The 26401-nt window shown below is 53.0% G+C and overlaps 1 protein-coding gene across 1 annotated transcript; it reads right to left on the bottom strand.

The window, feature by feature from the left end:
* Positions 1 to 252: 252 nt before the first annotated feature.
* On the bottom strand, positions 253 to 22432 carry ITGB3 (integrin subunit beta 3). Its single transcript, XM_079327656.1, has 15 exons — positions 22187 to 22432; positions 17143 to 17228; positions 12829 to 13021; positions 10717 to 10969; positions 9844 to 10006; positions 9131 to 9292; positions 8902 to 8997; positions 8646 to 8735; positions 8120 to 8254; positions 7066 to 7495; positions 4692 to 4914; positions 4321 to 4421; positions 4080 to 4199; positions 2915 to 3081; positions 253 to 2140 (listed from the first exon to the last, which is right to left on the bottom strand). The coding sequence occupies exons 1-15, from the start codon at positions 22239 to 22241 to the stop codon at positions 2072 to 2074; spliced, it is 2343 nt and encodes a 780-aa protein (XP_079183782.1). The 5' UTR covers positions 22242 to 22432; the 3' UTR covers positions 253 to 2071.
* Between the last annotated feature and the right edge of the window lie 3969 nt (positions 22433 to 26401).

Below are 26401 nucleotides of genomic sequence, written 5' to 3'. Positions count from 1 at the left end.
CGAGGGGCAGTGAACTGGGATTAACTGGGGTCTTGCCTCAGCTCCATGGGAAATGGAAGTCTCCTGCCTGGTATATGTGGAATCGTTGAGGTTTCTCCAGTGGAAGCAGCCCCAGGCATTCTGAGGGGGGGGGGGGGGGGGGGGGGGGGGGGCTCATCCTGCTTCTTCATGTTGCATCTAAGCGCTGCCTTTGCCTTTGTATTTCCCTGGGACCACCGGCAGACAAATTGCTCCTCCTGGGGCCAAACCAAGCTGGGCTACGTCAACTCAAGCCTAGATTCCACCTGGGTGCTGGAATCATCCACTGAGCCCCTGCATGGCACGGCTGGGGACACCAAACACTGTGCAAGGTGCCTGTATACAGTGTGGGTTGGGAGCACTTGGCACCCCGGGGTGTGCTTGGGGTGTCAGAGACCCAGGCAAGCAGGATGTGGCATGCTGGGGTTCACTCCACTTGCAAGGGAGTGACGTGCTGCCAATACCATAGTCTGTAGCCAGCTTTGGCCCACCCTGTGCCCCCCCAACTGGTTATTGACTCTGAGGAGGGAACCAGTAACAGAGCAGAGACCCCCATGGGGGGCCAACAGCTCTGCTTGCCCTGGTTCTGCTATCCTTCAACCCATCTAATCTCAAACCAGCTTCCCTAGTTGTGCTGGGGTGTCAGGGGCTGCCCTCAGGGTAGAAACCTGGGCACAGGCTGGGGACAACTCTGATAGTAGTCTGAGTGTGGTGAGGTTTTTCTGTTTGTTTTTTTGTTTTTTGTTTTTTTTTTCTTTTGTTTTGTTACTATTTTTATTTTTGTAATGTGAATCACTGACACTCTGGTGCTCCCCATCAATCCCCCGCCCTCCTCCAGGGCTCAGACCCAGATCCCAGCACCAACCACTGTCCCTGCTCCCACACTGCTGGGACAGGCCAGCCAGGGATCAGGGACATAGGACCATCACCAGCTCAGTCAACATGCTGCTGGGCCATTGAGGCCAACCCCGCGCTGGGAACAAGGTCACTGTTGCTTTTTGGGGCAACTGAGGAGAATTGAGCCATTGTGTTCTTGCAGGGCAGGAACCAGGCAGCAGCACTGTTACAGCCCAGCACTGCCCCAGGACAGCTCTTTGTATTCCTCCAGGAGTGACACACAGCCCCAGGCAGCAGGACATAGCCTGAGCCCTGCTTGCTCTTCTGGAACCCTGAGCTACACAGAAGTCCAGGGTTGGTGCAGTTACACAGTCCAAAAAACATAGCAAGGGGAGAAAGGTGGCCAGGCTCAAGGGATATCAGGTGTCATGACCCTCCTAAAGCAGCTGCTTGCACATCCATGTGAGCTGTGGCATGGGGACAGTGGAGACAGACAGGAGGAGCTCAGCACCATCCCAGGGGCTGAGCCAGGGTGCAGCTGGTACCAGCACAGCTGATGTTACACAGAGTTGGCAGGTGGTATAGACTGAATGCACTGGAGGGAGTGAGGGAGGGCACTGTTTTGTGGGACACAGCTTTTTACCACCCCGGGTCACAGCAGCACCAATGACATACGACTGCAAGAAGAAAAGACCTGCTGGGCTGCTCAAGCAGTGTCCTGAATCCCCAAAGCCAGTGATGGCTCCTGCCTGGCAGCTGCCCTGTCCCAAAGGAGAAGGTCCCTATGCCCAGAGGAACTGAGACCAGTGCAGAAGGGGACTCCAAGTGGGCAGTGCTTCATCAGCACAGGTGGGGGAGGAGAGCACAGCTCAGCATGTGGTTCAAGCAGCTGCTCCTGAAATGCCCTTGGCCTGATGAGCACCGAAGAGTTCACAGACTGACAGAGATCATGCCACATCTCTGTGTTCAGTGTATGGAGGGGCTGCTGGCTTTGCGAGCAACCCGCTGAGGTAAAGACTGAAGTTTGCCATGGAAAGCACATCCCTGCAGTTATAGTGGGGTGACAGACAAGAGGGTTTGGAGGCAGTCAGGGACTTGTTAAATTACATGCAGTCATTCACACAGGCAGACACAAACAAGCTCTTCTGTAAACTGGATTCCAGGACATCCCATGGATCCTCAGCTGATCCCTTGGCCAGTGCTGGATGTGGCATCCTTACATGTTCCCACGGTATGTGATGTTGGTGAAGGTAGATGTGGCCTCTTTATATAAAGGGTTATGGGTCTGGAGGAAGAAGGAGGATGAGAAAGAGCATCATCACTTTGTGCTTGGCATCAGCATTTGTTCTACTTAACATCTGAGGTAACTGTCTCAGCATGGAGTGGTGGATCCCTGTCTCCACTAAGGCTTTGGATGAGCAGTTTAATGGCTCAGGGGGTTTCAGGGGGAAAATAAGGAAAAGCTGTTGTGGAGCAAAGGAAAAGCAGCAGGAGCTCAGGAGGAGAGGGACCTCTTGAAAAAGCTCCCCATCCCATCCCATCCCAGCCACCCTACACCATCCCTTCACTTTTTGGGGGGGTTAGAAGATGGAAGAGAGGTGAGGGAGAGATACTGGTGCTGTCCCAGCCCCCTCCCTTGTGCTCTGGGTTCCTCAGTGGTTTCCAGCATCCCATGGCAGGAAGGACCTTCTGCCTCACTCATGGGATGGAAACACTGATGTGAGCAGTGAGTAAGGGGGTCGTGCTGTTGACAAGTGCTTTGGATATGCTGGAGGTGGGAAAATCCTCTAGGACATTTCCTATCAGCTGTGCACAGCCCCTGGGACCACACTGGGCTGAGGGAAGGGCTGTCTTGGCTGGCAGTGTCACCTTGAGTCCTGCCTGGGACACTGTCCCAGGCTTAGAGAGGAATGGGACAAGCCAGTCCTTAAGGACCATGTCACGGGACCACAGATAGCAGCTGGGCTCTCATGCTGGGAGCACTGGGATCTGGATCCCTCAAGCCAGAGCCTGTGGAATTTTGGGACTCCTGCTTAGCATACAATCCAGTGCTCCTCACCGTGTCCCACTTGGCCCTGGCCTTCTCCTCCTCGAAACGGGCGAACTCGCGGCGGTCGTGGATGGTGATGAGGAGCTTCCAGATGAGCAGGGCAGCGAGGCCGATGAGCAGGATGGCCCCTGTCACTGAGAGCAGGACCACCAGGACATCTGGCCCCTTTGGACAGTCTGAAACAGAGAAAAGGGCAGGGCTGGGGGGAGGGCCTCAGCATCCCCAGGGCAACTTAAAGCAGCTCTGGGACTACCTGGCCATGGGTACATGGAGCTCCTTTAGTATCAGGAGGACATTTTTCTCCTCTGCCAGCAAGCAGGAGCCTCCACCCTGAGCATAGCAAGCTCTGGAAGGAGGATCCCATCCATGGGGCACCTGTGCCAAAATACTTGAGCACCTGTATGTAGGGTGGGGGCCTGAACCCAAGCCTGGAGCCAGATCAGGGCCACCACAAGTCTCATCCACCATGGGAGGATGACACCAGAGACCAAATGCTTGTGCTTGTGAAAGTTTGCCCCAACCAATCAGCCCAATGACACCCCACCCTGGCCTCTGGCTGTGTCAACACTGAGTTGACAAATGGGGGCAGTAAGATCCAGTGTGAGCCTCTGCAGCTCCTGCTCCCCCTGCACACTGCCCAGGGACACCTCAGCCCTTGTCTGCCTCTCCTCTCCTGTCTGGCTGTGGGTCTGGGGAGTACAGGCTGTACCCTGCCCATGGCAGACAGCTGCAGTGAGAGCTGGTGGCTGGCTTCATGGCCCTAATTCTGAAGGATCTGCAGCCACACAGGCCCAAGCTCAGCTGAGGTCAGTGGAAACCCCAGGACTGCTGATGGGAGCCTTCTCTTATCTGCTTCCCAAGAAAAAACACCCCCATAAAATCAGACACAGGATCAGGGCAGTGGGAAGGTTGATTCCCCATCCTTGGCCTCAATGAGGGGATAACTAGAGGAAATAACTTAGGAAATGTGATACCTGAGAGGCAGGAAATCATGGCCCCAGTGGCACTGAGCAGGGAACAAAGAAGTTCTTTAATCCCTCTCAGCCCCATGCTGCCCCGTGAGCCTGGCTGGAGTGGGAGGTACAAAGGGCACTCAACATCCCTCTGTTCCTCAAATAAACCCAGCACAGTGCATTCTGCAGCCCCCAGCCTAAGCATGGCAGCTGGGTCTTACCAGGCTCCTCAATGACGTAGAGGATGGACTTGCCACTGGAGTCCTCGTAATACTGAAATCTCATCACACAGTCATTCTCGTCCTTATAGGTGCAGTTCATGGCATCCTTGCCCCTGTCACCTGCCAGAGGGAGAGGCTCAGAGCTCCCATGCTGAGGGGTGCACACACAGAGGAAAAGCATGTGGCATACACAGCCCCCTGGATTTCCAGGTGCTAGGGCAGGGGTTGGGTCTCCTCTTACTCAGTTCCTGCACGGTCTCAATCTCATCACGGCACAGGCGGCTGCAGGACTGCTGCTCCATTAGCTTTCCCCGCTCAAACTTCTTGCACTCCACGCAATCTCTGTGGAAGAGGAGGGAGGTACTATAAGCTTCTGCATGCTCTCCTCGGGAAACTGTCACACCTTTCAGTCTCAGGTTGTGGAAATCCCAGCAGCCCCAACCCTACCAAGCTGCAGATAGTGAGAGTTCCTACCACCAGTGCTGCCAGCTCCATGATGGTATATGACCCTTCCCAGCTCTCTGCCAGCTCCCCAGTGGAATACGACCTATCTCAACTCTCTGCCAGCCCACAGTGTGGTATGACCTGTCCCAGACCTCTGCTGTCTCTCACTTTTTGATGGTGCAAGCATCTGGGCAGGTGGGGCACTTCTCGCAGGTGTCTCCGTAGGAGCTGGGCTGGGTGCACTCGCAGCGGCCGCACACGCAGGAGCCGTGGCCGCTGCACACCAGCCCGTTGCTGGACATGCAGGTGTCGGTGCGCGTGGTGCAGTTGCAATAGTCTCCTGTCCAGTCTGAGTTGCACAGACAGTCCCCACAGCTGCACTGCCCATGGCCTGGGGACAACCAAAAGGCATCAGAATTCTAAGTGTCCCGACAGAGCCTGTTAGCAATTCCCAATATGGATGCCTATGACCCGGAGTGGCAGCTCAGTATCTGTGGGCATGGCAAGGCAGACCAGCCACCTAGGACAACTCCTTTGCACTGTCCTTGGGGTGGGACACAGACCAGTTCACACCAGACCTTCAGCATGTCCCCAGCACTCCTCTTATCCCACCCAAGCAAGAACAAACTCCCACATTTCAGGCTGAGCTGCCCCAACTCCAGCAGCAGCAATTGGAGATGCTCCATCAGACCTGTCTCTGAGCAAGTCAGTTTCTGGCTGTGGCTTTGAATTTAAGATTGAGTCAGGACATCTAGTCAAAGCTCTCACTCTTTCTCAGATCTGGACCAGACAGGGAAAGCTGACTGCTGGGAAAAGCCCAACACATGCTCACCGAGACTGGTTTAATCAGACAGACAGAAAGGTATGCTCAAATCCTGCCAAACCCTGGAGCTGTTTGGATTGTAGTTTGATTCCAGCTCAAAGATGAGACACAGTAAGTGGTAGAAATACTGTGAAGCTGCACGTGCTGACCTGTCCTAAGCCCTGAGCACAGTGGCACATGCTGGGAATGCTGCTCCAGGTGGGGGATCAGCTGGGCACCGTCCTGGCTATGCCCTTGAGGCATCGGCATGTGAAATAAATGTGTAACCCCATTAATGAGGAACTAGGGCTGAGTCACAGGAAAATAGTGCCACACTGGGTGACAAGGCAGGAAGTAGACTGGTAGGCTGGGGAGAAGTGGATCAACAGGGTCAGAGAGTTCAGGTTAATTAACAACCCATCCTGGCCAGGGGCAACTCTTCATCATTGCCCTTCACCCATCCTGGGGACCTGCAGCCCTTGTTCAAACAGGAACAGGCGCCTTGAGGACACTGACTACTCAGGGTAGGGGAAACCCAGCATTTCCACCTCCATTATCATCAGGCTGTTAAGATAAAAGATTAATCTGAGCAACACAGAGGCAGTGTGAGCCATGAAGTTGGCCTGAGGGGCAGGTGGGGTCCCAAAAACTCAATCTGGGGACATCAAGGAGCAAGGATCAAGTGTTATCTGGTCCCAGGTTTCACCTCACCCAGGCTGGGCTTCAGTGGAATGGAATCAGCTTTGGCCATGGATGTTTTACTGGGGATTTTGGGTATTTCAGCAGGAAAGTGGTGGCTTTTTTTGGCACTCTGTTAGTGGCCACCTATCCTGGGCTTACAGAGGGAAGCTGGGATTATGAATGGGGATGGTTACCCCTCTCCCATTCCCCCCTTGAATCAGTTTTGGAGTTCTCTGCTCCTGGAGATGATGTGCCACAGTTTCATGCCCTGTTCCTAGGCACTGTCACCTTTCTCACAGCTCTTAAATATAGGAGATGGGCAGAGAACTGCGATTCACTCAGATCTTCAGTATTTACTGAAGGTACAGGTGGAAAGAACCTTAAATTAAGGTTCCTGGTGGGTAACAGGCCCTGGCATATCAGGACATTTGGAACTGCTGTTGGGATGGGGATTCTGGAGAAAAGCTTCTTCCTGGAAGGAGACCCAGAGAACCCAAGGACCTGGTCCTCTCTTCTCAGTAGTAAGAGCAGTGGAGAGGGGGAGTCTGGGAGCATGTGGAAGAGATAGTTATTCAGGAGGGAAGATGCTGTAAGTCCAGCCAGGAAGGAGGATTTATTTCCTCAACATTTTTGCCAATAGGAAGTCTTCCAGAACCAGTGGAGGATAAAACCCAGCTCTCCCCACTCCTCTCCCTCTACCCTAAGGTCTCCTCCTGCAGAGCAGTACTTCTGATGTGTTTGAGCTGTGGTTCAAGCAAGGTCCCTGCCCTGTGCACCCCAGAGCTGCATTGCTTGGTCCCCACCAGACCTCCTTTTTAACCTTCTAGTCCATCCCCATTCCCAGCTCTTAGGCACAGGAGATGGTATCAGCGGCCAAAAAGGGAGTAATTCTCCTGGCATCTTCAAACCAGGGCTGGTCCAGGGAGATCCACGGCTGAACAAGCCAGAGGTGGGGACAACTCAAGGGACAAGCCCCAAATTGACTGGTGTCTCCCTGGCCCACGATCTCAGGCAGCCTAAACATCCCCCAGATGCCTCCCTGCCAAGCCCAGAACTCACCTGAGCACATCTGGCCCTTGAAGCGAACGCAGGAGAAGTCATCGCACTCACAGTACTTGCCCGTGACCTTGCCGAAGTCGCTGCTGTGGCACACGCACTGCCCGCAGATGCACTCGCCGCGCTGGCTGCACAGGGGCTGGCCCGGCCCCGGGCTGCAGTTGTCCTGCTGGGAGGGGCTGTACTCCTCCTCCGAGCACTCGCAGTGCGAGCCCAGGCGCCCGGGGTTGCAGCGGCACACGCCGCACTCCAGCGTGCCATTGCCCCGGCTGCACGACAGGCTGCCGGCCTCGGCGTGCCTCTCACAGGAGCACTCGCAGTTGAAGTTCACCACCACTGTCAGGCTGTCCTTGAAGCCCACAGGTTTGATGGTGAAGGATTTCTGCTGCTCCTGGGGGCAGCCCCGCACTTTGGCTTCGATGCTGAAGCTCACCTGGAGGGCAAAGGTGTGTGTCTGGATGTCAGTATGTCCAGATGTCCGGTCTGTGCCCTGGCTTAAGGAGCTCAGAAATGGGACCCACCAGGTCTCTTTGGGCTCATCAAAGCTATCCCAGAACAATGTGGGCCAGAGAATGTGCCTGCCACAGTAACCAGGCAAATTTTAGATTCAATATTAGGAAAAATTTCTTCACTGAGAGGTTTGTCAGGCACTGGTACAGGCCGTCCAGGGAAGTAGTACAATCACTGTCCCTGGAAGTGTTCAAAAAACCTGTAGTTATGGTGCTTAGGGCTTAGTGGTGGACCTGTCAGAGATCAGTTAGTGGTTGAACTTGATGGTCTTAGTGGGCTTTTTCAACCCAAATGATTCCAGGTTACCATGCCCTGTAGGCAGCAGCCCAGGGACATCACAAGAGTCTGCATTCAGCAGATTCAAAAAAGCATTTTCCTCTTTGCACCCACCCTGCTTGACCTCTCTCTCTCTAGTTCTGAGATTCCAGGTCCATGTCACCTGGGAGGCTGTGGGACAAGCAGATGGTGTTGGTGCAGAGCAACGGGTGACCTGGAAGTGCTGCTATGTAGAGGGGAGAAAAGCCAAGCCCACGAGCAGGATCCTCACCGTGTCCCCAATCTTGAGCCCCATGCAAGACTTGAGCCCAGGGATGACCTCGTCGTTGAGGCAGGTGGCATTGAAGGCCAGGGACAGCTCTTCAGGGAGGTCACGCACCTCCAGTTCCACTTTGGAGCGGATTTTCTAGGGGAGGAGAGAGGACTGATGAAGACTCAGCACAGTCTGGGCAGGGCTCAGCCCTGGGAGGGTTCTCCCCTTCCCCAACACCACAATGATTCACAGTGATGCACATGAGAAAGGAACCAAGTGCCCCAAGTCTTTCTCAAGACTCAGCTGTGTCATTCTCTACAGGGGAAAGTCTTCAAGACAGGAAGGGACAGGCGGTGAACACAGTGATCTCCCACACAGGGTGTGCCTGAATACATGGGTGCAGGCAGATGCCACAGCTGGTCCAAGGAGGATGCTTGGGGCTGGGGGAGCTGATAAATCTGTGTGGGTTGCTGGCAGTGGGAAGCAGTAGTTGTTTTGTTAGGGAGATGGTGTGTGTGGTAGAGCCATCATACTGCACACTCACCCCATAAGAGTCCACTATGAGCTGCAGGACATTGCTGGAGTCTCTGGACAAGGTGCCCACGGTTGTGCCTGGGATCAGCTCACTGTAGTTCTGAAGGAATATTGTAAACAGTATCTGTTTGTGATGGGTAAATGTGCCACAGTTGGGCCAAACCCCATCCAGGCACATGGGAGCTTTGATAGGACAGGAGAAGCCATGTCCAGCCACCCATGGCCCACCAGATCCCCAGAAGGTGGCTTTGCAAAGCAGCTCGTACCTGGTAGAGGCCAACAACCGTATCTGTCACAGCAAAGATCAAGTTGATGTTCTTCTGTGAAAGTTTCTCAGTCATCAGACCCAGAGAGGGATAGTCCTGGGGAAGAGGAGAGATATAGCCTAGGAACAATAGCCCCCTGACTTGGTCTCCATTGTGTTCTCCAGCCATGGCTGAAACACTTTTCCCACCCCTCTGGGCTCCACAACCCTATTCCTGGGTCAGGCTTTACCAGTGTGGTGGTGGCAGAGTAGAAATTATCCTTGTCGATGTGGCACTGGGCATCATTGGGCTGCACGATGCCAGCCAGCCGCCCATCCAACGCAATGTGGGTTTTCGCATCCGTGGTGAAGACGAGCAGGTGGGAAGCATCATTCCTCCAGCCAATTTTTTCCTGAAGTGAAAGGCAGCTCTCAGTCATGTGTCAGCACATGCTGAGGGCAGTCCCATGTGCCAGCACCCTACTGCTGCCTTTGTGCCAGGGGGTCATGGCTTGGCCTTAGAGATCAACCTTTGCATAGGGAACCAAGGCAACTGCTCTCCCAGGGAAGCGCAGTGGGAGTGTGGAATCTGGAAGGTGGGTATGGGCTACTTGTAGATGAAAAATGAATTTTAATTGGTTAGAGTGTTAATCAACGTGGCTAATAACTCAGGGATGCAACACCTCCAGCAAAAGCAAGGTGAGGGCACAGGAGGTGCTGTCCCTTCTGGACTGGTCACTGCAGGGCTGACATGGGATTGTTCCCGAGCATCTGCTCTGCTCCTCTCCCCTGTCATGATCCTGTGAGAGTCCTGCTCTTCCCTTGGCTATTGGGCTAGAAATGTCTCACTTGAATGTTCACCTCTCCAGGAATCAGTCACACAACAACTCAACAAGACTTATAATCACATCCTGGAGGGACTGGCTGGTCCCACCTGGTCCAGCCAGGCTTTTCCTGCCCTTACATCACACACGGTGGCCTGGATGATGGCGTCGAAGCCGCCCTCAGGCGCGTCGCGGTTCCGGGAGACGCTCTGCTTTCGCACCTCCTCGTTGAAGCGAGTCACCTCATCCGTGAGCGACAGCACGTGTTTGTACCCAAACATGGGCAGGCAGGTTTCCCCGATCCTGCAGGAGGAGAGCACTCAGGGCACAGGGCTCACCGGGCTCTTCCAGCTCCCCTCCCTGCCCTGCAGCCATCCCACATCCCACGGTCCTGCGCAGGATGTGCTGGAGGGACCCACTGCCCAAGAGCCTGAGGCTGATGAAGGATCTTTCCAATAAAATTAATGTTCTAGGGATGCTGGGCTCAGGTTAGCTCCCAGCCTCAATCCTGCTAAGATTTTTAGGAGTCATTTTCTTCCAGCCTCAACATTTCTTTTGAAAAATGATTTAATTTTTTTTCCCTTAAGAGCTTTCGTGATAACGATGTTTCTAGTTTAGACCTGCTCCTCCTCCTTGTGCCAGCAGAATACAGATTGCACCCAGGTTTAAACTGTGTCCAGAATCAGGCACCCACTTTCTCCACTCCCCTCCTTTCCTCCCAGGCTCAACTTTACTCCTGAATTCTCTGCCTACCCCCCACCTAGTAGCACAAGGAAACAGGGAATGGGGAATGAATTCAGTTCCTAACACCTCTGCTATTCCTACCTCCTCACACTCTTTCCCTGCTCCAGTCTGTTGTCCTTCCTATGGGAGACAACCTTTCAAGAACCTCTCAAACACAGGTCCTTTCTATGGGCTGCAATTCTTCACCAAGTGATGTGGATTTTCAGCCACACTGCGGTGGTGTCCCATCAACTTTTGGCCCTCTCAGGACTCCCCCAACCTGGACTTACTCATAGCAAGGGTTCTTGATGGCTTCTGGAGGAGATATGTACATGTAGGGGGAAATGGGTTTATCCACAAAGGCCCCGAAGCCGATGCGTAGGTTGCTGGTGAGCTTACGCATCTCACTGGCCAGTTTTGTGCCCAGGTTCTGGATGTTCCTCAGATCATCCTTCATTGAGTTGGACAGGTCCATCAGGTAGTAGATGTCCACAGGGTAATCCTCCACTTGACGCACTTGGACATGAAAGACCTGGGAGTCATCTGCAAAGGGACAGGGCAGTGGAGTGAGAGTTCGTCCCCTGGAATGGGGAGGGGGGCTCAGCACAGGACTGGGGGAAGGGGCCAACAGGAACCAAAGGGGATGCTTAAAGCTTCTAGGAGGACAGCATCATTCTTAGATAGAGGGGCAAAGCCCTTAGTTAGGTGCTTGCACAAGGAGATGTGATGTGTACCCCTTGGAAGTATTCAAGGCCAGTTTGGATTCAACTTGGAGCAACCTGGTCTAGTGGAAAGTGTCCCTGCCCATGGCAGGGAATGGAGCAGCATCGTCTTCAAGGTCCTTCCAACCCCAAAACTACTCTGGAATTCTATGGCAGATGAGGGTTATGGCTCCTGTTCTAACCTCTCAGTGCCAGGACTGGAGCTGATCTTCCTGTCCAGGGCTGACCTCCCAAGATATCCTACAGGAACAGCTGGATGGAGTGAGGGAAACTCCCTGTGTGTGGGCAGTAGGTCTTAAAGGGATCATAAGACAGGCTGCAGGGCTGCTTCAGACTTCTCTGTGTCCAAGGACTCTGACTGTTTTCTGTGCCCTTCCCCATCCCCTTTTCTTTCCTTTCCTCTTGGCTTTCCCAGCCCCTTCTGAGAAAATTTTGGGGAAACATTTTCAATTGAAACAAAAATCTCCTTTCTAGAACCTTCTGGGAAACCCAGTTTTGATGACTTTTGTACTGAAAAAAAAACAACTGATAACACTTAGGGTTGACCTTTTCTTTCTGCCTTTTTAAGAGATACAGGTCCTTTCTTCTGATCTTTGAAATTTTTTTTTGAAACATAAGCCAGGGCACACCTGTAGCCTTGTTGGAACACCTCAAATGTTGAGAAAAAAAGGCCTTAACTGAGTTTAAATTATTACTTTTTTCACATTTCCATCTAAATCTTCACGCCACATTCTTTCAGGATGAAGAAAGTTTCAAGATTTATGATAGCCTGAAAAGCTCCCTCTCCAGCTGTGCTGGGACCCCACTATGGAGCCAGGGGTCCGATTTTCATCCTTAGAGAGCAGCTGTTTGTCCTCACTGAACTGAAACCATGAGGATTCTCAGCTTGTGAGACACAAGCTGTGACCTGTCCTCCTTGTATCCTTTGTGATTTTCGAGGTAGATGACTTGTCCCAAACCTTCTTGGTTTGGCAGAGATGGTATCGAGCTGGGGGTCTCTCACAAGAACAGGCATTTACAGCACACCCAGCTGCCTCCTGACAACTGCCTTTAGACCTAAAGAGAACAAGGGCCACTTAGTAGCTCCATGTCCCCTTTGTGTGGAGATTCCTCTGCCTGCTGTCTTTCCAATAGGGCAGGCCTCCTCCTGGCCATGCCCAGGGATGTGCACAGAAGCCACGTGCCTGGTAGCTTTTCCTCCTGCCTGGCATCCTTGAAACTCCTGGATGCTGGCAAAGGACCAGAGCAGTTAATTGGCTCCAGTCTGCCTGGCTGAGCAGAGCCTGGGAAATTACAGGGATCTGGTGGCAGCCCAACCCTGCCAGCTGCTCCGCAGCTTGTTAGATATGAGCTGATTTCCACCCAGGCATTCTGAGCACAGCAGCAGGGCCTCAGGGCTGAATGGCTTCATAAAATACCCCATGCATTGTTGAAGTTGCATCCTTTCCTATGATCAAATACCTCAGGATTGAGGCAAGAGAATGAACAGTGATCAGACAGCTCAGCTACCCATCAGACATGTTCTGGAGGATTCTGTGATGCCACCGGCCTGGCCTGGACCTTGAAGGACATGAGACTACCTTGGCCAGTGAGGTAGAGTGATGGCTCACTCAGTGCCTGAGCCCTTTGGCTTATTCCCACTGCATCCCCCACTTCTTACAGCAGTCTGGGGGCTCGTACCTGGCCGCAGGTTCAGCTGTATTCTCTGCGGGCTCATCTGGGTGGTGGTGGAGCCCCCCGAGCCCTTGTTGCTGAGGGGCCGGTTCTCCAGGATGGTGACACTGCTCCTGGGGGACTCAATGTGGTCCTGTGTGCAGCCATTGTGCAGGAGGTTGGCACGCAGGTCACAGCGAGGGGTCGACTGTGCCCAGACCTGCGAGGGAGGGACATGGTCAGGAGCCTCCCAGGACTGTGCTGGGAGAAGGAGAAAGGCCCTCACCTTTTCCCTGGAGAGCCCCTGCTTTATCACACCTAACTCCAGACCAGCTCAAAGGCTTCTTGGGGCACACAGTCTCTGCTGCCTTCAGACCAGGAGCCCATCAGCCCTTGCCAAGGAATGATGAATAACACATCCCTGCCAACCTCCTCCTGACTCCTGGCAGCTGGAGTCTTAGGTTTGGGTTTTGGCAGAGCTAAAAGGAAATCCTGTCTCTCTGGGATGGCTGGAGGAGGGAGCAGCAGGATGTAAACATGGCTAGCTGGGTGGAGGCAGTGTGGGACTTTTAAAATTATTTATTACATTGACAAAAGACCTTTTCCCCCCATTTTTCCAACATGGGCCCTTAGAAATCCTGCCATGAGCAAGGAGTGTGTCCAGTGGGTGAGCTCATTGCACAGAGCAGTGCTCAGTTCCTGTCTGGAAGTGGATCAGACATATCTCCAGCTCTCCACCTTCCTAATGGACAGAGCCAACCGGGGAAAGGAGCACCAAAAAAGGAGTGAAAGAGTGCAAAGGCACTGGGGCTGTGGGGAAAGCCTTGAAGAGCCTGTCAAGGACAGGAAGCAGAAAGTGTGGAGTCATGGTGAGGTCCAGCCCTGTCCCTCCTTTCCTAGAAATACCCTGGCTCCTCATCCTTATCACAGAACATTCAGAAGGGTTCCTATTCCTCTGGTTGCTTACGAAGACAAATATGGGAAGAATTTCTCTCCCAGCCCAACACTGCTGTGATCTGCTGCCTCACGTTCCTGCTCAGGCAACACCCGCTTTCCCCTCCAAAGGGATTCTTTATCTCTCTCCCTCAGCCCAAATCTTTCCACATTGCAGTCCTCCAACAGAGGACCACCACAGTCTCTTCCTGCAGCAAAGGGAAGTGGCAGAGGTCCTGGTGGGGCTGGTTCAGTGGCCTTCTGCTCCTGGCATGCTGGAATCTAGTGCTGAGCCTTCCAGTGCTGGAAAGGTTCCCATGCAGGATATCAACTGCTCTGGGTTCAGGCTGGTTGAACCCAGGGATGGATTTGTGTGTTTTATGCAAACAAGCAGAAAGACACAAATGGTGTCAGGAGGCCCTGGCTGGCCCAGGGCCCTCTGGAAACAGTGGCCAAGCGATAGCCAAAAAATACATCAGCAGGCATGTTCCAACCCTGCCCCTGCCTGGATGGTGTGCTGACAGAGAGGAGGACAGTCATCCCTCCAGTTTAGCTCTCTTACACCCACCCACCCACCCACCCACCCACAAGCTCACTCCACAGGGATCCCTGCTGTGGGAAGGGGTGGCTGGTTCATTCCAGATCTCATAAATCATCATGTAAATTCCTGTCCCAGTCAGGGAAATCACTGGAAAAATATGTGGGTGAAAAGCATGTTGGGCAGGTGGGTTTTAACCATGGTGCTCAGTGATACCTGGAAATACCAGGGAGCTCCCAGGACCTCAGAGGCCTCATGGCACCTTATGGGATTAGCAGCATCATTCTTGCTGTGAGATTCCCATGGAAAAACTGTTTAACCCCAGGGCTGCATCCTTCCCCTTTCTTTGGAGCCCCAAATATAGTGACTGATTCAAGACTTCCAGGGGCGCCCCCGACAACAAAAACTACTGCACAAGTGGGACATTTGGCTGCAAGGCCCTGGCAGTGCCCAGTCTGTTTTTGACCCCAGACTCTGCCACTTTCCTGACCCAACACCTGGGGCACAGCCCTAGTTAGGAGTGACCCAGAGGCAGCCCAAGCTTGCTGGTGACAAAGCACAGGGATTTCATCCATGAGAAACTATTCCCTGTCAGCACAGACATGATGACATCAGCTTCCCACACGGAGATGTGGGCAGACATGTGCCCCCTCTCTATCCCAGCCATCCCACAGCCCTTCCCAGAAAAGGGAAGCTCTCCCTGTCTTCTGTCCTACTGCAGAATGGACATCTGCTCATGCTCCCTTCAGAATGGGAAACCTGATTATTTTATGCCAATTGCTGCCTCCAGAGCTGATTAGTGAGGGCAGGGTCAGACAGGGCTCTGGCAGAGCCAGTTCCATCCCTGAGCTCCAAGGGTGGGAGTCTGCAGGAACTTGCATATTCCCCAGGGCATCTCTGTTTTCATCTTGGACACAACCACATGCAGCATCAGCTTCTCTACAGGAGAGCTCTTGGGAGTGCTCAGAGCACAGATATCTCCACAAATTAAGCTAAAACCTTCCAGCAGCTTCTCTAACATCCAAATCTGGTCCAGTCTGGCCTTCAAGAGGCCTAGTGTGGGTGACATTTTGGGTGGATGAGACCCTGAAGGATCTGTCACAGCAATCTCCAGAAGGATTTTAGAGATATGTTTCAGTGTTACAGCATGGCTGGCTTTTTCCAAAAAGGCAGATGAGAACATCTATTTATTGGTAAGAGTGACCAAGGTTTCTGAAAAATAAATAAAACCCAACTATGCTCTGCATCAATACCCAGGGGGGGTCAGTGATCACAAGAAACCACAGTGAAATCCTTCTCCAATCCAAACCCAGGACAGAGCAGGAATAACTCATCACCCCAGGCTCCTTGAGAAGGCAGTGTGAGTGGAAAAGGGCTGTAGTGAGAGCAGGAGTACAAATATGAGGGCCGTCCCTTTAAAAACAGGGGGGGTGCAGTATCAGAAACCTCTCCCATCCCAGGGAAATGAAACAAACCCACAGAAAAACCCTCATTTGCTAAATTAAGACAATGTGGTGCAGATGTTGGAGGCAGAGTTGCTGAGCAGAGTGCACAGCCTGGCTCTCTGGGGGCTGGGTCTGACAGCAGGACGGCTCCCTCGCTCTTGTGTCTGCCAGGGAGCACAGCTCGGAGCAGTACTGGAAATATTTCCTTTTTTGGAAACCTTTGCTGATCTGGAGGAAAAAAAAGCCCATCACAGCTCCCACTGCACTGTCAAGCCACCAGTGCAGCCCAGGATTGGCGCTGGGAAGGAGGAGCCCAGCCCTGCCACCATTCCCCTCGGTGCAGGGATGGAGAGGGAAGCCAGGCCCCTTATCAAGCTGCTTGTTTCAGCCACTCCTTGCAGGAGATAAGGTGGGCACAAATATCTTTATTCACACCACATGCCAAGAGTCAGATCTGACAGGCACAGCCAGCCAGAGGCCTCCCCTCCGGATATGCATTGATCCCAAAGCATTAGACCATTGCTGGCATGATCCACCCGTGTTTTCCAGCTTGGATCACTTTTCCCAGGTCTTTTCCAAGTCCCAGTGGGCACTAAGGGCACAGTTGCAGCTGACTGAAGTTGGTCTTCAAGGATAGAGAAGGAGAAAGCGAGGAAAGCCTTGAAGAAGGTTTCATCACCTCTCTCCAGCCCCATCATCTCTCTTGGCTCTGCCCTGGGGCTCCTCTGCCATCCCCTTACGAAACTCCATCCTCTTACCCAATGGATTAACCCCCAGGGCAGTATTTTTGGAGTGGAATGTGGCAGATCTGCTTGGCTCTCACTGACCCAAACAGGATGATTTGAGAGCCACAGCTCAGCACTCATATCCACTTTAGCTCAGTAATCAAAACTAGGCACCTTGTCTTCTTCTCCCTTATTTCCAATGAAAAAAAGGCTTTAAAACCCAGCCCCTACCTTCTAATGAGCATTTTAAATTAGTCTACCAGGCATTCTAGGCCCACTTCCCTTTTCAGCTCTTTCAGGAACTAATTAGGCTCCTTCAGCCAGAACTTTTCAACAGGTTTCCAAGAAGCAAACCTAAAATAAACTAAGTTTTTAAATGTACATTATTTGAAAGATAAAGTGAATTCCAAGTGGAAAAACCACAATTTCCCAGCCAGCTCAATGTAGCTCCCACCAACACACCCATATAAGGGGCATATTTTTAGAGCAGGGCAGAAGCAATGCCCACTCATCAAGTGCCTTGAGCCAGGGTCTGAGCCAGGTGCCACCAAGGAATCTGTTCAGATACAGTGGGAACAGAACAGATAGAGACTGAGCTTGTGGCTGTAATCTAGACTAATCCCAAAAGTTCTTCCCTTCCTTTACATCCCCTGCCCTTCTCAGGGATGTACTTCAGTCCTGCTCAGCCCCCAGGTCTTACCTCAGCAGAGCACCAGGCGCAGAGGGGACTGACAGCCAGGCACTGCTTGCAGGAGTTCACCCCACGGGTGGTGCAGATGTTGCCCCCTGAAACAGCAAAGCAGAGCAATTACAGCCCACAGAACCCAAACTCACATATGTACTCAGCCACCAGCATCTGAGCAGCCAGAGCTGCAACAGGGCCCTTCTCTATCCCTTTTCCCACCTGTAAACCCTGGATCTTGCCTCCTTGCTCTCCCCAGCCTGGTATGAGCTGGGTTTAATCTTACCCAAGGCTGAGCATCTTTCCTTACCTGCCAGCTCCTCAAAGGCTCCTCTCACCCCTGCAGCATCACATGGGCATTGGAGTGAAGGCCCCTGGCAGGGGGTTCATCTATCCTTGTGTCTCCCTGCAGACACTTTGGGGCAGCAAGAATGGAAAGGGTTGCCAGGAGTGCAGCGTGGTACCCACAGCCCTGCCAGGGATCAGCTGCCTCTTCCCACCACCTTGACCTGGGGTGGTTGGTGTGACCTTGAGCAGACACTAGACTCAGTGGCTGGTCTTGGCTCAGCTTCAAATCCAGGGAAAGGAGGGCAGTGAAAGAGCACAAGTCCAGAAATGGGCTGGTGGTGGTTGGCACTTATGTCCCAGGCAAAGGTAGGGCTCGGTCAGTGTGGGGACTCTGGGACACACATGCTGCTACCAGTCCTGAAGCTCAGAGACTGTGAGCCCCTGAGGGGAATTCAAGGGCCATGAAATTCCCGTGGAGCCCAGGGACAGGAGCACCTCCAGTGACACACACCAGAAGGGGTGGCCCTGCAGTTCCTCCTGCCAATGGCCAATCTGACAAGTGGCTGGGACATTGCTGCCGTGGTGTTACCCTTGCCTCTTCCTCCCTCTCGGGCACAAGCATCTCAGCAGTTTCTGGATTCCCCAGGCAGAGAAAAATGCAGCCAAGTGCCCACTTGGCTGGGGCACACTGCAGCCTGGGGGATGCCAGCAGGGAGCAGTGGGCACTAGAGCCTCCTCTCTGCCCTGTGTGCCCCCAAGATTGACTACAGGTTTCTCAGAGTGTCCCACAACCACAGGAAATGCAACACAAAGGAGAAAGAGGAAATGGTGAAACAATGATATCAGATCTTTGAGCAGAACCACAACCATAGCACTGTGCTCTCCTGCAGGCTGGCATGTAGCCAGGGAGTGTTCACACATGTTCTCACCTGTGTGTGTGTGTGTCTGCATGTATGTCCATTCGACAGGGGTGTCACATGCTGTGGCTGTCCCAGGGACCAGCAGCTACTCAGGGATGCACCCCAGGGTGTCCCCATCACACCTCTGACACCTGCAGTTCCCACTTGTCCCAGACTAAACTAAAGGCTGAGTCCAAATGTCTTGCTTAGCACAAGCTTTGGGATGGCACCCGTGCCCAGAGCTCTCGTCATACCCTAAAATAAACAGCTCCATGTGAGGAGGGGACAGATTTTAAATGTTACATGGCCCAAAAGAAGGAGAGGTTGGTTTCCAGAGCTTCCTGCACGTCAGCAATGTGCCAGCAGCAATACTGATCCTTGGGTGGACAGGGCTAGGAAGAGGGAAAGCAAAGGGCTCTCTGAAAACAGCAATGTCAACAAAACCTCCCACGTGTCTCGCTGGCTCCTGCTGCGTCCATGTGAAATCCCTTGTGCCCTGCCAAGTGCCAGTGGCTGCAGCCAGAGCACATGCCATGGATTTGTGCTGTGCTGTGCAGCTGGGAGCCAGCTCAGCCCTCTGGGAAGCAGGGAGGGACTGCCCTGACAGCCCTCAGGGGACAGAGACAACCCTGGCAGCTCCAGGTGCTCTGGATTAAATGCTCAGAGCTGCCAACGCTAGGGCCACTTGCCTGAACATGGAAACAGCTTCCAGACCTGCAGGTCCCTGGGGAGCCCTGGTGCCTTGATACCTTGATTCCACGACAGCCCCTCGCTCAGGATGGGGAGAGGTGCCAATGCTAGGAGTACCCCTGCTTTCCACTCTCATATCCCTCATGTAGTGGCCATGTCTGGCTGCTGGCTCATGACTGTGGCTGCTTAGCTCTGCTCAGCCAGAGTTACAGCACTGAGTGCCACCAGCAACAGTCCTGGTCCAGGCTCCTGTTTGATGCCAGTGTGAGGTTTGTCCCCTCATGCTGGGTTTTATCTGGTTTAGTCATCTGGCTCTGCCCCAGCACCCACCTTGCTGGGGAAGGGCAGAGCTGACAAAGGCTCCATGAGAGCTCTGGGACATGAGACTCACCAGTCCAAATCCTGCCTCAAACAGGTTTTCCTTATGACTTGACCCAATCTCTCAGCCACTCCTTGCCTCAGTTTCCCCTGTGCAGTGTTACCCTTGGTCTCAATAAGACCAGCCAGGTTCCACTGAAACTCCATGTGGAGAATTCCAGGGTCATATCTGCTGGCAGAGCCCCAGAATGCCTCCTCATGCCATGAAATCTGATCTTGGGGCTAAAGAGAGCTCATCTGCTCCTCACCATTTGCTACAAATTACCTCCTGCCTGTTTGTAGCCTGTGGACCCTGGTGGTTTCCTTTCCTCTCCTTCTGCTGCCACCTCAAAGGGGTCCTTTATCTGGTGTCCCTTCTCTTTGCTGGGGATGTAAATCCAGTCTTCTGGTGAATTTTGGAATGAAGGCCACAGACCCAAGCAGAGCACTGTCATGGCTGGGGAGCTGCACATGGGCTCAGGTGGGGCTACAGCTGGGAAGTCCCTGTTGGAGAGATGCTGATATTCCCAAAGCTGCCCTGGGGTCTCATGTCACATTGTGCCATCATGCCATTGCTGGTGGCTTTGCCTGGGGGAGTTAATGGAGGTCTGTATATCTGCCCCCAGATGCACACAGCCCTGTGGTCCTTGTGGTGTCTGTCCATCACTTCATGACTAAGACACTTCCCTGGGGATGGAGGACCCTTCCCTTCCCTGGAACCAATCTCCAGCACTGTACAGGGCCATTCTTGGCTGCACTTCCATGGGGCTGGATGGAGCAGGGCCTAGGCAATTATGACCATCCAAACATGAGGCTGCTCCTGCTGTGAGCAGGTGCACACCCCCACCACGGGGAAATGTTGCTTTTTTGGCATTATCAGCACTGGTTGCATGGCTGGATGCAGCAAGGCAGTACTGTGAGGATTTTGTGGGAGCAGGGACCTTGTGAGGGTGTCAGAACAAAAGCATAGATGGGCAGAAGTGGAGGATGTGGAGGGGGTGGAGGATGTGAAAGATGGGGAGGATGCTGCCTCAGGTTTTGGCCCTGTGAGTGCCTGGCAGTCCTTCCCAGACTCAGACACTGCCTGGCTGTGAGAAGGTACTGTCCCAGTACAGCCTATACTGACAAATTCTCTATTTTTTAGTGAGGTTTTTGTTTCCACCTTTGGAGTTTTGTTTTGGTTTTGTTTTTTTTTTTTTTTTCCCTAGCCATAAAAACTAATAAACCCAAGTACAAAACCTGCATTTTTAAACTATGATAGCAGCTCCTCCCACACAACGAGCTGATCCTAAAGACTCCAGCTTTTGGAAAAAAGCAATCCTGGAATACAGGGAAATGGGGATAAAGTGTGCAGAATGATGGGAACCACCCACCTGGGGCTGGGCAGAGCTGCGGCCCTGAGAGAGGTGAAAGCAGGGAGGGAATCCCAGCCTGCTTTGGGTTGGAAGTGACCTTAAAGCCTATCCAATTCCACCCCGTGCCGTGCCATGGGCGGAACACCTTCCACCAGACCAGGTTGCTCCAAGCCCCGTCCTGACCGGGACTGAATTTAGGGAAGTGACGCCCTTGAAACACCCCAGACTGTGTCTGTGGCTCAGCATCACCCCGTCCCGACGGGAGAAAATTACTCATTCCCGGCCTGCCTTCGGAGTGACCTCTGTGTGCTGCAGGAGCAGCCACACACTTTGTTTTCCCCCTCTGCCACCTTGAGCAGGAATGAGCAGAGAGAAAACCGGACAAGCACATTTGAGGACAGTTGATAAAGGTACAAACCACACCCTCTCCAGCCTTTCCGTTTGACTCAGTGATAAGGATCTGGGCTTTCTTGGCCGATCCCCACCCTGCCATTCTGGGGGTCTTTACTCTCTCGAGCCTCTCCCTTCCTGCCAGCATCTTCCTGGGAATGCGATACCCCAAACTGACCACAGGCACCAGAGTTATCACGGGTACAGACCCAAACTGCAGCTCTATGAACTCAGACTCTTGCAGGGGTTATCCTGTCTCCTGCACTGATGACAGCTCCATTCAGCAACAGATCAGAGCCTCAGGCTGTTCCTGGGAATTCACCAAAGTCTAGAGTACTTTAGACAACAGTGTTACTCCAAACCCCAAGTCTGGCCTTGAAAACAATGTGACTGATTTATAAATCACCATACTGCAGTTTCAAGATTTCCTTTGAGCCCTAGGATCACACCTGGGGAGGAAATAATGCTTTTCCAGGCTTTTATGGACCTCTGACGTTGGAAAACTTTTTAAAAATACAAACTACATTTCTCCCAAGATCATCTGATGACAGCAATCAGATTTCTTAAAGAAAAGCATAAAAATAACACGAGAAAAACAACACAGGACAGCAATGCTGACATAAATGCAGCCCCCAACCCACTTCCTGGGCCTTAAAATGTACAGATACAGGGAGGGATTACCTAACATGATTTCTCCGTGAATTTTCTGTTTATAAAGGTGAAGCTCAAGTCACATCCCAGTCCTTCCATTACAAACCAGTAACCAGAGCCAAACACAGAGTAGGTAGATGATATAAACTCACCACATCCAGTAAGAATAACCCACCAAAGTATGTCTTGAGACATCTTTGATACCTTTACCCCCTCTATGAGAACTTCCTGGGCCGGACCCAGCTGAAGCCCAAGCAGCCTGAGCAGCGGTTCGAATGCGGGAGCTCAGGCGGCCAGCTCCCCCTCCGAGTGATTCTCCCAGGAAATCACAGACCCTGGGAAATGCAGAAAGTCCTCGGGAATTTTAGAAGTAACGGCTACATCTTCTCTGAAGGGCTGCAACCAGTGACAGAAGCGACAGAGTAAACCTACCCCAGCTGCCAGCAGCGCAGAGCAGGATGCCGAGTGTCACGGAGAGCTGTCCCATCTTCTCCGGGCCCGGGCTGGGGGTCTGCTCGGACCAGCCCCACCACGAGTGATGGTCAGCAGCTCTGGAGCAGCTGGAGGATTTTAGCGGCCCAGGAGGTGAATCATGGGGCTGGGTGAATGACACACATGGCGAGTGGGGCGGCCGGAGGAAACTGCTGCCGGAGTGACCCCGCCCGCTCTGCCGTCAGCCGCTTTGGAGGTTTGCACTCCCTCGGCTTAAACTGGGACCGAATAAACCCTGGCAGCGAGTCCTCCCCCGGCACTGGTGACCTGCAGCCCCGGGCTCGTAACAGCCTCTTTCCCATAGGCTCTTCCGTCTGGCTTTAATTCCTTACAAAATCGTGCTCACTCCTTCCTTTTATTAACTCTTGAAAGGCAGCTGGTCTTAAACTCCGTCTAAACTGCTGGAGTTCAAGTATTTAAATAGAAATAGAGCAAATACGCACTAATACAAAAGTGTGGGTTCTCAGTTCCCTCGTTAGAGAGGGAATGTCCCTGCTAATGCAGAGCTGGGAGCTGAGGGAGACCCAGCCAGGAACTGGACCTGTGGAACCAGCAGTTTGGATATAAACCTGGACATCTCAAAGGGAGGGAAGCTCAGCTTGGGGTCACATAATTTGGGCCTTATTTTCTTCTCACTGGAATTGTTTTTTCCCCTCTGTGTCCTCAGTAAGTGATCCTGTGCTGAGCAAATCCAGGGACTATGATCTGCATAGGGACTATGCTCACTGAAACGTCAGAACTACCTGTGGGTGTCTTTGAAAGGATTCATAAACCTCTTGCTCCCTGCAATACCAGGGTCCTAGTCAGAGCTGGGGAAACTGGCACTTGGAATACACCTTAGAAGCAAAAGGAGAGAAGGGCTGGAGTCATTTCCCTGGGGTGATCTCTCCCACTGGGTGGCAGTAATGACACAACCCTGGGTCAAGACAACCCAGCACACAGAAATACCAAGCCGTGGAATACAAATGTTTGTGGGTGCCAAGAGCTGCAGCCACATCCTGGAGTCTACAGACAATGTGCACAGACCTGTACAAAAGCCACAGTCCCATGCTGGGAGATGGGATAACAGCACTTGTCCCAGAGCTGGCAGCTGTCCATGAGACGTGACAGTTTTTGTGAGGATGAGGTAGAGATACAGACTCTGCCTCAGGATCTGGGGGCTTTCCTTGGCTTTAAAAGAAGTATCAGTGCCTCTTTGCTTCTCCACATAGCCCCACCAATCTCGAGGATGCTGCTGTCCTCCTCAGTGGGGATCACTGTCCACCTGGGATCCACTTCCCTCCTCAGGGCTTGTTATTAGGATTTGGCAAAGGGGACTAGGACAATCAACCCTGATGCAATATCAAAAAGGGCTGTTCCTTGGCTGAGACATCAATACAAACCCCAAACCTCTTTCTGGGCAGCTCCAGTCTTGACCTGCTCAGATCCTGGAGCCATGTGTCACTGCAGATCCCACTAGCCAGTTTTAGGGCATCCAAATTTCATATTTTCCTGCCTGGACATGCTGCCTATATGGCCTTTCCCATCATGTGAGACTTTCTGCTCACACAATTGCCTGTTCCCATATGTTGTGCTATGTCATTCTGTGACTGTGTCTGAGTGTTTCATGGAAAGGAAGATTAGTCTTAACTGTCTAGAAATCACTGTGGCATCCTGTTTGACCCTGCACACCCCCAGATCCAGCCTGCCCCTAATCTCCCAGGCCCTCTTCATCAGGGATTCATCCCATTCAGCTCCTGGCTGCCTGAACTGGCAAGTGCTGCTGCTCCCAAAGGACATGCAGTTCTGTGTGGCCAGGAATCCCCTCCCCAGCATGGGCTGTGATACCCTCAGCATGGTGCAAAAACACTAAAGGGAAAAGTCTCAAAATTAAGTATTTGACCTGCCTTCACCTTCCTGGGCTGGTGTTGCCTGAGGACAAGGATAGAATGAACTCAATCCACCACGTCTGGGGGGAATTTCCCTGCAAACTGCAAAAAGGTGCTGCATGCCCTGAAAACATCTCTGGGGTGTGAATGTTCCATCCCTGGAAGTGTTCAAGGCCAGTTTAGACAGGTCTAGCAGAAGATGTCCTTGCCCATGATGGGGGTTAGAATGACTTGAGGTCCCTTCCAACTGAAACCATTCCAAGATTCCACAGTGTCACCTCCAGGCACTGCATAGTAGGCAGTGGGATGCTACAGATTTTGAGTTCCCTGGTGGGATGAAGACAGGAGCCAGCACACGAGGGTTTGGGAGACCTGGCTGACCAATCACCACAGGCTGTGTCCCAGGAGCAATGAGTGCAGCCCAAATCCCTGCTGGGGTGTGCTGGGAGGGGAGATGCTGGAACTGGAGCCACCAGAGGGAGCAGAAACTCCTTCAGTCTGGTAGCACGCAGGCTGGGGCCCTGGGGATGCTGATTTCCTGTGGGATTTTTCCTGGCCCTCAGGTAAAAGACAAGCAGGTGCTCTCTGCAGCAGGGTTTTCTCCTCCTTACTGCATAACTTCTGCTGCAACTGCCATGGCAGAGTGAGCAGCAACCTGGAAAGAAATGACAAATGCAGAAAAAGGAGGAAAATGCAACAAGTAATCCCTGAACTGAACTGTTCTGAGCCCCTAAAGTCACAGCAGCAGAGCAGGGGGTCCCAGCTGCCCAAAAGGAAGATCATGACACTGTCCCTACCAAGCTGCCCATACCCTCTGCCAGCCACATGCTTCTGAATTTGGCTACAACTCATCAATCCTCATTTTTGTTTTAAAATCCCCTCAAGAGCTGGGCAAAGGAAACAAGGCAGTATGTACATGGATAAACCAGGGCAAGGTTCTCACACTGTGCTTTGGGGGTGATCTGCTACTCTGGGACATCCAGACACATTTCCAGGCAAATGTCAAAGGGCAAAGCCAGGAAGCTGGGACATGGCAGTCCTGTGGGCACAGCCCTGGGATGAGCAGGAGCAGGAGTAAGCCTGACAAGCTGGACATCCTGACTCGTGGTGTTACTTTGGGAGCTTATGCAGACACAGAGAGGGGAGTGATGGTGAAACTTTCTCTGGGATTGTCTTGGTGGGGCTGAGGGGCCTGTGATGGAGTGAATTGCCCTGAATGCTGCAGTGACACTGCTGTGGGATCCAGAGCTGGGGACAGGGCAGGGATCAGGGTGCAGCACAGAGCTCCCCTCTGGAGGAAGCTAAAGTGGGAAGGGGAGACCATTTGCCCTGAGGAAGAAGCACCCAGCCAGAGGAACTGGGTGGAGAGAGGGGCTGGATTGAGCTCTTCTCTGGAGGAACAGGACAGGCATCACCAAGCAGAGCTGGGGGTGGACTGGCTGGATTGGGCTACGCTGCTTGGAGAAGGAGTGGGTGGCACGAAGCAGCAAGCAGAGATTGGTAACAGCAGTGCTGGCCTGAGGCTTGCAGGAGCCTTTGGGGGAGCAAGGACCTGCAGCAGTCTGGGATGCAAGTGCTGATGTGCCAGCACTGACCATGCAGGATGCTTTTGGGAGCAGGTGGGAGGGCTGGAGGGAGGGATGAGTTATGTATCACTTTGCAGGGCCTTAGGGGCCAGCCCCCACCTGGGGGTGGCAAAGGGGTGGGTGCAGGCACCCGTGGCAGGGCAGAGATGGGGCGTGCATCGTGGGGAAGGGGTGGGCAGCAGGGTGAACGTGGGGCGGGGGGAGGAAGGCGGGCCTGGGGGGAGGCTGGAAGGGGGTGGAGTTGCTGTTTTTTCTTTGAGCACAGTGAAGACTTTTAGCTTGTAACTTGCATTTGTGGAGCTCCCAGCGAGCAGACAGGAGTTCTCCCTCCTGCGGGAGAAGCCCTGAGATCCGGCAGCACCACTCTGCTATTTCAGGGGCAGGCTGGGAGGGCAGGGGGCATGGGGTGATCCCTGGCTGCTGTCTTCTTCCCCAAGTCCCTTTCTCCTTTCCTCTCTCTCTTTTGCTTGTCTGGGGGCTCGTGCTAGCACTGCCAGGAGGGATCTGGGATCCAGCCATCCGTCAGCTGCATGGACGTGCTTCCACCTGCTCACAGCCCTGAGGAAGTTCCCTCTCCATCCCGGGCACTGAGAAGGCAGCAGGTGGCTTGGAGCTGCTGAGCCCTGGTCTGCTAAGAGCAGACAGGGGGACAACAAGCTTCCCTTTTACCTTTCCAGAGGATTTGGGGTCACACACAGGCC

This window comes from Erithacus rubecula (assembly GCF_903797595.1).
Source record: "Erithacus rubecula genome assembly, chromosome: 27".
Taxonomy (NCBI): Eukaryota; Metazoa; Chordata; class Aves; order Passeriformes; family Muscicapidae; genus Erithacus; species Erithacus rubecula.
The sequence above is the reverse complement of the archived record's forward strand: the minus strand, read 5'-3'. Positions and strand labels throughout refer to the sequence as shown.

Bases quoted from the DNA above. Each gene is read 5' to 3' on its own strand.
- ITGB3 (XM_079327656.1), bottom strand. From the start codon at position 22,241: ATGGGACAGCTCTCCGTGACACTCGGCATCCTGCTCTGCGCTGCTGGC. The intron at 9,293-9,843 runs GTAAGGGCAGGA...CTTTCACTTCAG, and splicing joins TCCAGGCCACCGTGTGTGAT to GAAAAAATTGGCTGGAGGAA. The intron at 3,082-4,079 runs GTAAGACCCAGC...TCTCTGTTTCAG, and splicing joins CTACGTCATTGAGGAGCCTG to ACTGTCCAAAGGGGCCAGAT.